The sequence below is a fragment of the Carettochelys insculpta genome, chromosome 16 (assembly GCF_033958435.1).
Source record: "Carettochelys insculpta isolate YL-2023 chromosome 16, ASM3395843v1, whole genome shotgun sequence".
NCBI classification, from domain to species: Eukaryota; Metazoa; Chordata; order Testudines; family Carettochelyidae; genus Carettochelys; species Carettochelys insculpta.
The window spans coordinates 16,238,789-16,251,951 of NC_134152.1; the positions used below are offsets into that span (position 1 = coordinate 16,238,789).

At 48.2% G+C, this 13,163-nt stretch overlaps 1 protein-coding gene across 5 annotated transcripts in view; it reads right to left on the reverse strand.

Annotated features, from left to right (window-relative positions):
• Positions 1–13,163, reverse strand: part of MRTFB (myocardin related transcription factor B) — a 249,810-nt gene that overhangs the window by 13,534 nt on the left and 223,113 nt on the right. For 4 of the 5 annotated variants that reach the window (XM_075011145.1, XM_075011146.1, XM_075011144.1 and 1 more), the window contains 2 exons: positions 8,678–9,691; positions 770–925 (listed from right to left, as the gene is read on the reverse strand). In XM_075011145.1, the coding sequence (XP_074867246.1) occupies positions 770–925; positions 8,678–9,691 (1,170 nt within the window). The remainder of the gene's footprint in view (positions 1–769; positions 926–8,677; positions 9,692–13,163) is intronic. The other variant, XM_075011147.1, reaches the window with a different exon arrangement.

Sequence of the window (13,163 nt, forward strand, 5' to 3'; positions counted from 1 at the left end):
ATAGTAATTTTCTTTCACAATACCTACCATATTAAATTTAAGGCCCATGAGCCCCAGTTTTTTCACATTGGGAAAATATGGTGCACAGAGGTTAATGGCTAGATCCAGAAAGCTAGCTTAGACTCAGCAGTGCAGTTCTTAAAATTTAAGCACCCTCAGGTGAAGTGGAATCCTTGGACTCAAGTTATGTATCACAGAAAAGGACTCTCACAAGCTAGCACGCTGAGCTGGAAGCTGCCTAAACTAGGCAACAGAAAATGTTGGAAAAGAGATGTGGTTTAAGTCCTAGTCTTTAAAAAGGAATTTGGAACCTAATTGTGGGCTACAGGGAGGTGCTTGCCTCCACTTGAGATTCACAGCCCTGATCCTACCCCCAGCCTTAGGCAGATCTGGCTTTGGTGCCTTTCTAACACAAAAAGGAGGAAATTCATCCCTCTTATGTTTTTTACACCACAGGTTAGAGCACTCAGTGCTCATTCAAATCAGAATTTCCCATCTCTAAAGTGAGTGCCTTACCCACTAGGGTATAGAGTACTCTGGCACTGGTCTCTCTCAATTTCTCCCAAAGAAGCTGTTGAGCAGAGCCTGGAACCTGAGTTACCAGATGGGAACCCTAATTACTGGGCAAAAAAGAATCATATTTTCAGGTCCACTACTGGGTGTATATTTAAGTATCCAGTGGAAGGATATTTCCTAACAGAGCTCGATGGTAGCAAATGATAACAGTACACATTAAGTTTACATTTATTTCTCATCAGTAGTCACAAACCTTTCTGATCTGTTGGGCCTGACCAAGCACATACTGTGTGCGAGTATTTGCTTTTGCTGGTGGACCGTGTATCTGTGGTGCTGACTGAACTACACAAGAAGATGAAACAGGTGCAGATACTTGTGATGAAGCCTGAATTCCTGCTTGTGACTGAGCCTAAAGGCAAATGAAATTTACACAGTGACATTTAACATTTTAGCTATTTACGATGTAGTTAAAGAATAAAGACAAGTTACTCACCTGTGTAGTAACAATGGTTCTTCGAGATGTGTCCCCGTGGGTGCTCCACAGTAGGTGTTGGGCTCGCCCCAGCGCCGCAGCTCGGAAAATGTTCAGCAGTCTCCGTCGGGTCATGCATGCGCCGATGCGCGTCGGCTCTTCGCGCACTTACGGTCACGTACGCGATCCGGTCCCCGCCAGTTCCTGATCAACCGCTCCGGATGCCCCTGAAAACACACAAACAGAGCTCCGAAGTGGGGAGGAACGGGTGGGTAGTGGAGCACCCATAGGGACACATCTCGAAGAACCATCGTTACTACACAGGTGAGTAACTTCTCTTTCTTCTTCGAGTGGTCCCCATGGGTGCTCCACAGTAGGTGACTACCCAGCAGTAACTCCCCCCGAAAAAGGAGGTGGGTACCCGATTTATGCGCAGCTTGCCCGTGAAAGGACTGCTGTCGACAGGCGTGTATCCTCATCAAGCATCCTGTGCATGGTGTAGTGCTTGGCGAAGGTGTCCTAGGAAGACCACATCGCCGCTCTGCAGATATCTCTCAGCGCGAAGCCTTTGAAGAAGGCCGTTGATGCCGCCATCACCCTCGTAGAGTGGGCTCTTGGCAGAACTGGCAGAGGAGTCTTGCGAATCTCGTAACACAGTCTTATGCAAGACACAATGTGATTTGAAATCCTCTGCGAAGATAGCGCTTCTCCTTTTGACCTGGATGCAATGGACACCAGGAGTCTGTCCGTTTTCCGGAAAGATTTAGTTCTATCGATGTAGAAGGCCGGTGCCCTTCTTACGTCAAGTAAGTGCAACCGTGCCTCTTCATTTGAGTTGTGAGGCTTAGGATAGAATGAGGGCAGCACTATTGGTTCGTTGATATGAAAATCTGAAGAGACCTTCGGAACGAAGGCTGGGTGCAATCGTAAGACCACCGCTTCTTTTGAGAAGATCGTGCAGGGTGGTGTGGACATTATGGCCGCGAGCCCACTCTCTCTGTGAGCTGACGTGATTGCCAGGAGGAAAGCCGTTTTAATGGTAAGTAGTCGGGGGGGGACCGTAGCCAATGGTTCAAAGGGCGGTCCCGAGAGGGTATGTAGAACTAGGTCTAAACTCCATGACGGCGGTATTGGTTTCCAAGGGGGGTACAGGTTCACCAACCCCTTTAGGGAACGCGAGACAACAGGATGTGCAAATGTGGCTGATCCATCCTCTTTATGCCGAAACGCTGATATAGCCGCCAGATGCACCTTTATAGAGGATAGCGAAAGTCCGTTTTGTTTGAGTTGTAGCAAATAATCCAGAATCATAGGTATGGTGGTGTCCTGGGGTATTAGTTGCCTGGAGGAACACCATTCGGAAAAACGCGACCATTTGTGCTGATAAGTCTTTCTGGTGGAAGTTCTCCGACTATATTCAAGGACTTGTTGTACTCCCTCTGAGCATGTAGTCTCTAAGGCGCTTAGCCATGCTTGTAGCCGAAGTCTCTTTGGGTGCAGTATTGACCCCCCGAGCCTGAGAGAGAATGTCTGGTACTGTTGATAGGGGAAATGGCTGATGTTGAGCCATGCGCAAGAGCAATGGGAACCACTGTTGTCGGTCCCAGGTTGGGACTATGAGTATCATGCGTGCTTTCTCCCTTCTGGTCTTCTCCAAGACCTTGTGTATAAGTGTCGTGGGAGGGAATGCATAAAGTAGAGGGCCCTTCCATGGGATCATGAAGGCATCCCCCAAAGACCTGTGTCCCATGCCCGCTCTGGAGCAGTACTGGGGACATTTCTTGTTTTCTCGGGTGGCGAACAAGTCGATTTGGGGAAAACCCCATCTGCGGAACACTTGGTGGAGTAGGTCTGGATGGATCTGCCACTCGTGAGTGGGCGCAAAGTGTCTGCTGAGTTGGTCCGCCTTGACGTTGTGGACCCCCGGTAGGTATGAAGCCTTTAGGGTTATATTGTTGGCGATGCACCAGTTCCAGAGCTGGACCGCCTCCCGCAAAGAGTACGAGACCTGGCTCCCCCGTCGGTTTATATAAAACATGGTGGTGGTGTTGTCAGTATTCACGCCGACTATTTTTCCGTGCAGGTAATTGTGAAAATGCCTGCACGCATTGAACACTGCCCTGAGCTCTAATATGTTTATGTGCAGTGTCTTCTCCGCGGGGGACCATAATCCTTGAGTGGTTTTGTTGTCCATGTGAGCCCCCCATCCCATATGGGAGGCATCTGTTGTAATGAACACCGTGATTTGCGGTTGGCGGAAGGGCACCCCTGTTAGGAGATTCTTGGGGTTTCCCCACCATGTTAGCGAGCTTCATGCCTCTGTTGTAAGTGACACCCTCTTGTGGACAGTGTGGATTGAGGGTTTGTATACAGTTGCCAACCAATGCTGCAATCCTCGCATATGCAGCCTGGCATTTTGCACCACAAACGTGGTGGTTGCCATATGCCCCAACAGTTGTAAGCACGTGAGAACTGGAACAGTGGGGCTGTACGTTAGTAGTTGTACGAGAGATTCGATGGCACGAAAACGAGCCTCGGGTAAATACACCCTTGACGTGACTGAGTCTATCGGAGCCCCTATACTCTATATTTTGCATGGGGTCGGTCTTTGATTTTGAGAAATTGATGATGAGGCCCAGTGAGATAAATGTGTTTGTGGTGATGTGTATCATCCGTAATACCTCCTCCCGGGAAGTTCCCTTTAGCAGGCAATCGTCCAGGTACGGGAAAATGAAAACTCCCTGTCTGTGTAGGTATGCTGACACCACCGCTAAGGTCTTGGTGAAGACTCTGGGTGCTGAAGAGAGTCCGAATGGGAGGACTCTGTACTGGAAATGATGCGTACCCACAAGGAACCGGAGGAAAACGCCTGTGGGCTGGATGAATTGCGATATGAAAATACGCATCCTGTAAGTCGAGGGCTGCAAACCAATCGCCATGCTCAAGTGCCGTGATTATTGAAGCCATCGTAGTCATTTTGAAGCGCTGTTTGCGTAGGTACTGGTTCAGTGCGCGTAGATTCAAAATGGGTCTCCACCCTCCTGTCTCCTTCTCCGTCAGGAAATAGCTGGAGTAGAACCCTTTGCCTTGAAATTGTTCCAGTACTCTCTCCACCGCCCCTATGAATAGGAGGTGGTCCACCTCCCGCCTTAATTCCGGTAGGTGAGAGGGGTCTCTGAGCACGGGTGCGGTGGGAGGATTTGGTGGAGGTAAAGACTGGAAGGGGATCATGTATCCCGTGTTTACGATCTCCAATACCCACTTGTCCGACGTGATGCTTTTCCATTGTGGGTAAAATGGCTTGAGTCAGTGATGGAACATGTACTGAGATTGGCAAAGTCCGAAGTGTCGTTCTGGAATCTTTGCTGGAGTGTAGGACTGAGTCGGACAATTCAGCAAACAATTTTATTTTGTTGAAGGGGAGGTCTGCAATTTTGACCTGTAACTCCTTTGGAATGCCGGATGTGTGAAGCCATGACTTTCTCCGCATTACCACTGCAGTGGCCACGGCGCGGGTCACTGTATCCGCCACATCCAGTGCAATCTGCACGCCTGCTCGAGAAGCCGCGTAGCCCTCTTGCACAATTGCTTTAAGAATTGGCTTTTTTTCCTCCGGAAGGAAGTCCATGAGGGCAGTAAGCTTGGAATAACTGTTGAAATTGTGATTCGACAAATGAGCGGCATAGTTGGCCATGCGGAGCAACAGAGTAGAGGAGCAGTAGGCTTTTCTACCCAGAAGATCCAGCTTCTTTATGTCCTTGTCCAATCCCCCAGATTTGTACTGGGACGATTTGGACCTGTGTTGGGACGATTCAACCACTAGCGAGTTTGGCTGTGGATGACTAAATAGAAATTCCATACCTTTCGCAGGGACGAAGTACTTTTTGTCCGCTCTTTTGTTGGTAGGAGGAGCGGATGCTGGGGTCTGCCATATATTAGTGGCTGCCTCCATGATTGCATCGTCCAGAGGAATAGCAATTTTAGAAGAAGATGGAGGCCTGAGGTTTTTAAGGAGTCTGTGGTGTTTCTCCTGCACCTCCGCCACTTGAATATCTTGGGATTGAGCTACCCGTTTGAACAGCTCCTGGAACTGTTTCAGGTCATCTGGGGGAGAAATGTCTCCAGGGACCACGGCCTCGTCTGGCGAGGATGAGGAGGCATCACTATGGTATCTCTCCTCCAATTCCTCTGGATCCTGGCCGTATTGATGTGATTGCCTTTGTGGAATTTCGAGGTGGGGTTCAATGTCTTTAGACCCAGCCTCTGATTGGGGAACCCGTGGTGTTCCCCCAGGTGGAAGCAGAACACTGTGGCGTTGAGGAGTGGTCGACGGGGATCCATAGTGAGACGTCGACCTCCTATGATGACGCCCCGCATAATGATGGCGGTCGTAGCAACAGGGACAGGGGCCCAGCGATGGAGACCTGGACCATGACCCAAGGATGTAAGGGTGGTGCCTGGAATGTCGAGACCTCTGAGATGATACCGACGTACGAGGAGAGCCTCTGTGAGAAGACTCGTAGGGATCTCTGCTAGATGCTGGAGAAAAGCGTGCAGATCCCTGTGATGGGCTCCGAAGAAAAGGAGAAGGACGTCTGTGGCAGGCTGAAGGTGTTGCTGCCCGTCGAATCTCTGGTGGTGATCGTGGTGACAGAGGCAGCACAATTGCCTCAGGAGAGGGGCTGCGGTGCCTGGTCTTTGTTTTAGCCTTCACCCTCTCGGGTGGTCCTATTGGTGAACTTGGTACCGGAGCAGGTGTCATGCTGATTTCCACTGCTCCCGGTGCCGTTGTTGTCCGTGCTGTTGTTGCTGGTGCCGTCGATGCCGGTGCCATTGTCGCCGGTGCCGTGGATCCCGGTGCCGTCGTCTTCGGTGCCGTCATCCTCGGTGCCTCTGGGGAAGTCTCGATCAGTGCCGCAGTAGCCGGTGCCGAACTGATTAGTGCCCGCACGGCTCTCGGTGCCGTCTCCCCGGTAACTGCAGGGCCTTGAGTGGTTGCATGCACCGCGGCTTTACCAGTGGAGGAAGCCAGCATGCGCGGGCCCTTTGCTACACTCGTCCCGCTCCCAACAGTAAGGGGCAGGGATCGAGTAGGCGAGGCTCTTCTTTTCTTCTGCGCAGAGGAGGTCAAAGAGGCAGCCTTCCTCTTGTGCGGTCCTGAAGAGCCCTCCGCATGCGTTGCCTTCGATGAGGCAGGCTGAAGTGCTTTGTCAACTAACAGCATCTTCAGCCTCATTTCTCTATCTTTTGTAGCTCTATTAGTCAACTTGGAACAATGGGAACACTTCTGGGGAACGTGCGTCTCCCTAAGGCACCGTATGCATCTGCTATGGCCATCCGAAGCAGGCATGGCCTCCGGCAAGATTCACACTTCTTAAAGCCGGGGGATGGCATTGTTAAAACTTAATTCTGAGTCCTTAGGTGCTAATAGCACACTTAACAGTATGTTAGGTGATGTTAATAACCGTTGGCCTTTGAAGGCCGACAAACAAAAGCAGCGGGCCCGCCCAGAGGCGGCCGCTGCGGTTTTAAGATAGTCTTTAACTTTTAACAACTTTTAACAGAGTAACTAACTATAATAACTATAGGACTGCTAACTATGAACTGTTAAAAACTATTAACACGAGAAAAAATAAGACTTATCTGTCTCAGGCATTGGAGCCGGAGAGGATTCTGTCTGCAGCTGTTGGCGGTTGAGAAGGAACTGGCGGGGACCGGATCGCGCACGTGACCGTAAGCATGCGAAAAGCCGATGCGCATCGGCGCATGCATGACCCGACGGAGACTGCTGAACATTTTCCGAGCTGCGGCGCCGGGGCGAGCCCGACACCTACTGTGGAGCACCCACGGGGACCACTCGAAGAAGAATAAATAATCCGCAGTGGTAGTAATTTGCAATCACTCAGGAAGTTTAATTGTTTGAACATTGTTTCACTTTCAAATTCCAGAAAGCTTTACAGAGCCACAATTGAGTATGTGAATGTAGAATAGAAGTAGACGGGCAAACATAACAGATGGACTTTGGAGAAAAATCCCAATATGCAGGTTGCAAACAAGTGTACACATTTAGCAAACTACGGCATTTGGAGTCATATGCGCTGATCCAGCATATAATCAGAAAACCTGAATAGAATACTTTCTGTACAGTCTAGAAAAACCCCAGGAAATCCTTGTTGACAGCAAATTAAATAGCAATAGTATATGAAATATAGAGTAATTTTTAACACAATGTAGAAACCCCTTTTTAAACACCTATAAATGTATAGTAATGTTAATCCCTACCCTTGCCACACCCTCGCACCTCCCTCCCCAAAAAAGACATCAAGAACTTCTCTATGCCAAGGCTAATTCTCCCCCAATGCAATCTGAGCCGCCTCTACTTCCTAAACAAAGTGTATCATCACTGCAGACAGGTATGATAGGTAATACTTTCAGGCTGTGGCCACACTAGCCCCTCCTTTCAGAAGGGCTATGGTAACGTGGTACTTCAGAATATGCTAATGAGGCACTTCCACAAATATGCAGCACCTCATTAGCATAATGGCAGCTGTGTGCTTTGAAATTGCTGGTTTCAAAACACACACTTCTCATGAAGCCTTTTGAAAGAGCCCCCTGATTACAAATGTCCCTTCTTTCCTTCTGGTTTTGGGAAGAAGGGGCTTTCTAAATCAGCAGGGTCGTTTTGAAAGGCCCCTGGCTACATGGGTAGCACGCATTTCAAAACCAGCAGCTTTGAAACACACATGGTCATAATTATGCTAATGAGGTGTTGCATATGCATGGCAGCACCTCATTAGCATATTCCAAAGTGCCACACTACCATAGCCCGAAAGGAAGGGCTAGTGGGGCCACGGCTTAAGTCATCAGGTTTTTTTTGATTCGCCTGGAAGCCTGCTAAAACTAAGTGATGGCAGTACTACAAATCTAAATGAAAGGAAATACAGGAGCCTCCAAAGTTTCCATTTGCATTTCAGTATTTCAGAATGTGATGGACATCAGCTGCACTAGAATCATTTAACTGGTTTATATTGTGGAGAGTGCTGTTTGCTGCTGCACTTGAAGGTTAGGGGAGCAAGGGGCAGACTGGCCCATGTGGAGAAGAGTTACTTGCATATTCAAGAAGGCAGCAGAAGTTCCCAGCAAAGAAACAGGGCTTCCTAAGCTATCCCAGCAGTGGGGGGCCATGTGGTTGTTGAAGATCGAATTAACTGATTTTGGAAGAACCTAAAGGTGATTAATTGTTAGGTAAGTGGATGTCAGAATTCATTTTACATGAGGAGTGGGCATCAGAACTGATTTTATGTATCAGGAAAGAACTGATGACTCACGTGCTGGGAGAAAAATCAAGACCTGAGTGTGCCAACGGATAGAGGACTGCAGGTACTTCTCCCTTGGGCTACGAGGGTTAATCCTTGGGAGAGTAATTATTAAGGACATTTTTCAAAAGATCTTTGTTAGAATGCACAAAATGGACTCAAAATGCCTGAGTATGAGAGAAGAAGCTATGTGAAAAGGTTTGCTCTTGATAGTTTCTACTCAAGTCTAACACAATCATGCAATAAGTCAGTATTTTTACAATCACTAAGCATACAAACAGCACTTTTCTACTTTGTATATAAAACTGAGTAGCACTACTGACAGTCATAATGGGTAATTTAAATTATTAAAATTAGAGAAAACATTACATACCTGTAGCTTTATATTGCCCACTGGTAGTTGCACTGAAGTGGCTGAATTCGATCCCTGGATAGACAGTGGAAGTAGCAACTGTGTTCCGTGGGTAGTTAGTAAAGCCTGAGGCTGGGCAACAACTGCGGTTTGTGGCTGCCTCTGTGAACTCACATAGAATTGAGAGATTACACTCTGTGGCTCAGCTTTGGCCAAAGGTACCTCCTGCTTGATAATGATAGCCTTTTTAGCAACTAGGTTCTGACTACCAGTAGACACTGGCTGCCCTAATGAATGGCTGGCTCCAGACAGTGGTTGCCTTGGACTAGAGCAATCAGTGAGAGTGTTTTCATCTTTGATAGCAGCATTTAATTGCTTTTGATCCAAAGTAGTTACAGAGTTGGCAGGACATTGGGATTGCTGCTGCTGACCCCGTTTTTCAACCTCCAGTTGCATTTTCAGTACTTCCACAAGTTTCTGTTCTTGCTCTAGTTTCCGTTTGAGCTCTTCAATCTGCTTCTCTTTTTCTTGAAGCTTGCGGTCCTTTTCTGCTGCATCAAGCTCCATGCTTGAGATGCTTCCACTGGCATGAGTCAGACTGTCTTCATTAACAGGCACTCTTAGAGGTGAAGTACTTAAGAACTGGGAAGGCGACATCATTGCCATCATTTCTGTGAAAGTATCTGTCATGTTAGTGTCATCTGTGCTTAGACTTGATTGTTCTGAAGGAGATGGTGAAATGGGCAAAGGGGAGCTAATGTTTTCAGTTTGTGCTAACTTGAAGCCAGTTCCAGCAGACGATGTTTCTGAAGGAAAGCTCCCCCCTGATTTATTTAATGTGGTAACAGGGAGTGCCACAGTTACCTCCCCGGTGTTACTGGTGACACCACTAGAAGTGGTTACTGCAACCACATTATTAGTATTGACACCATTATTATTAAGATCTTGGTAGGGTTTCAAACGTTCAATAAGATCTGTTTTAGTTCCAGACACCGGCAATCCCCTTAACTTCAATTCCATCTTCAGTTCAGCCACCTGGGGAGAAAATAAGGCTTAGTACTAAAACAAAGCAGACAGCATGTTGGTTTATGTGCACTGCATTTTGCTAAAAAATTCCTTTTTAACATATTCACTATTAATTATACACTCATCTTTTGTGTGCAAGAGAGATTCTTCATAGCAACATTTATATAAAACATTATCTATATCAGTGGTTCCCAAACTTCGGCATCATGCCCCCCTTTTGATTTTTGAGAAACCCTCATGCCCCCTCCCTCTTCTTTACCATCATCCAACCCCGCTTTTAACAAAAAATTTAATTCATAACTTGAAATAAACACAAAAATTTGATATAAAATGTTATTTAAAAATAAAAACAAATACAAATAGTTTTCCTTGGTCCCTTGTGGGCCACCAGAGCTGACTGCAACATCCACCTGAGACCTGCGCTGCCAGAGACCCCTGCCCGAGCCCTGAACTGCCGGGGCCGGCCAGCCAGCCAGCCACCCAGCCGCTAGCCGCCCAGGCCAGCCGGCTGCCTGAGCCCTGCCTGGCTGGGACCAGCTGCCCACCTGCCACCTGCCCCAGCTGTGAGCCAGCTGCCTAAGCCGCCTACCCAATTCCCATGCTGCCAGGGCCAGCCGCCTGCCTGCCATCCCAAGCCTCACGCTGCTGGGGCCAGCCAGCCACCCGCCAGCCTGAGCGACACAAGCCCCGCACTGCCGGGGCCAGCCGCCAGCCCGAGCCACCTGAACCCTGAGATGCCAGGGCCAGCTGCCCAAGCCCTGTGAGTCCCACAAGACAGCCAGCTGCCTGAGCTCTGTGCGCAGCTTGTCTGAGCCCCTCCCATCCCACAAAGCCAGGCACCACCAGCTCCCCCACTCTTACCTCATCCCCCTCACCTGAGCCAGGCACCCCTAGCCTCTCATCTAATCCCAGCCTACTTCCCCCACTCCCACCCAACCCACACTCACTCAGCTTTGCAGGAGGCAGCTAGCTCCATGTGGGTCTTTGCTGGCTGCCTGCTTTTTATAGCGGCTGCACCAGGACACCATGTAAAATGGCAGGGGCTGAGAGCCAGAAGCAAAGGCCATCTCTTTCTTCAGCGGGGAGGAATCATGGGGGGGCTGGGTCACCTCGTGCCCCCCCCGGAATTTCTTTACACATCCCCAGGGAGGCACTCCCCCCAGTTTGGGAAACCATGATCTACATGAACACGTTCCTTACTTACAGTTTGGTGAAAAGCCAAAAATTCACTTTAATACTTTAAATTTACTTTAACATAGGTTGTATCTCCTAAAACTGGTATACTTTGGTTTGGCAGAACCAGGGATGTTCAGGGACCAGAGAGCTGGGCAGGAGTGCAAGATACATCCTATGTCCTCAGGCAGCCCTGGGGGGCTGGAACTGACATCACCAGCAGCCCCATGGCAGACAGCTGCACGGGCAGGAGCCCGCATTGCCCAGCAGCCCTTGGGGGAGGAGGGGTGCAGCCGCACATGGCCTGGGCCTAGGCCAGTGTCCACTGGCAGTGCTGTGGGGCTGGGGCTGGAACTGGCTTCCTGGCAGCCTCACAGGGTTGAAGCTGTCTTCTCCTGGCAGCCCTACTGGGCCAGAGTTGGCTTCTCCTGGCAGCCCTGGAGGACTAGGGGCAGCCGCAGAAGGCTGGAGATGCATCCCTGGCAGCCTTGTGGGGCAGGAGCTGGAGCTGAGGCTGGGGCTGGAAGCATCTGCATGAGGCCAGAGCCAGGGGCAGCCACGTGTGGCCAGAGCCACATCTCTGGCAGCCCTGCGAGGTCACAGGTGGTATCCCCAAGCAGCCCTAGCAGCAGCCCAGGCCAGGGCACCCACACAGTTCCGAATGGGTGAGCAGGCCAATGGGGTGGAGGGGGTTAGTGGCTTGGGGGTTGGAGAAGGAAATCTCCCCTGGTCTGGCAAATTCTCTTGTTCGGGATCGGTCAGATCCTGACCATGCCTAACAAGGGAGGTGCTATCTGTATGACAGTGTTATACGATGGACAAACATTTCAGATAACATTGTGAGCACTATGCATATTTCTTTACAAAAACAACATTCATCTGTGGAACAAGAAACTATAACATCTTTTTACTCTGACTGAATACTTCTGAAACAAATCTATAGTATCTGACAAATACTCACATTAAAGCACTGGATACACAAAATTTGGCATGCTGAGTCACTCCCTTATGCCAGCATTAGACAAGATTATTGGACCTATTGTATCAGAAATTTACCAGGAGGATTGGATGACTCAGTGCATTAGTCACCTTTAGTTAGAAATTGATTAAATATTACCACATGCTACCTGGGTTTCTTTCACAAGAATGTAAAGTACGATCAATTTGTCTAACTTCTGAGGGGACAGCCTGGATTTTTCCAGTCAAATTAATGCAATAAAATGCTCACTGGGGGTACATGATGGACAGAAAGTGTAAGTTATAGTTTATGTTTTACATAAAGTCTTTCCCCCCAACATTTTTATTTAAAAATAAATGCTTATTTACCCTATAGCAGATGTAGTTCTTTGAGGTGTTGTCCACATGATTTTACTCTTGGTATGCATGCAGCTCATGTGCAAAAGACTATTTTTTTGGCAAACAGTGTTTGTTAGGGCCACATCTTCAATCCTGTGTGCCACCCAATGAAAGCATACAGGACAAAGTAGGCCAACGTCAGTTCCTTCACCAGTGCCATGAGAGTAGAACTCTTCACTTAGAAGTAAGTATGATGGGGTGTGGAGTCTGCATGGACAGCACAACTCCAAGAACCAGATACTATAATTTAAATAACCATTCTTTTTGTGAGTGAGTGTGACCATAGACTCCTTTCTTGGTGACTAACAAGCAGTTGTCTGTTGCTTGAGGCTGGGTACTAGGTATTGAATCCCACTTAAATAATGACTTCAGGAGAACCCTAGAAAAACTGCCATCCAATTTCTGGAAGCGTGTGTTGAAGAATAGCCTCTTGTGAATGTGTGCAGTGAGCCCTGTGTAGCTGCTCAATATAGTTCAGATACAGGAATATTCCTCAAACAGGCAGAGGATGCTGCCTGAACTCAAATGCAATGGAGCTCTGATGTGACTTGGTGGATCTACTCTGGCTAGTTCATGGCATGGCCTTATACAGATAGAGACTGATTTCAATAACCTTTGTGAGGATACAGTTTGCCTCCTAATTCAGTCAGCAAAGGCCATCATTTGTGATGTTCCCGAATGATTTTGTTTTAAGTAAAAAGACAGTGTATCAAGTGTATTCAACCTAACTTCCCAAGGACTGAAAGAGATTTAAAAATGAAAACCAAGAAGTGAACAGACTGGTTTATATATAATCTAAAAGACCTTCTGATAGAAACTTGGAGTGACATCTAATAGTGTCCCTATTTTTATGAAATCCTCTGTATGGAGAATCTGTCATGAGGGCCTGAATCTGCTTTATCCTTCAAGCTGAAGTAATTGCCACCAGAAAGGCAATATTCATTGGCAGCTG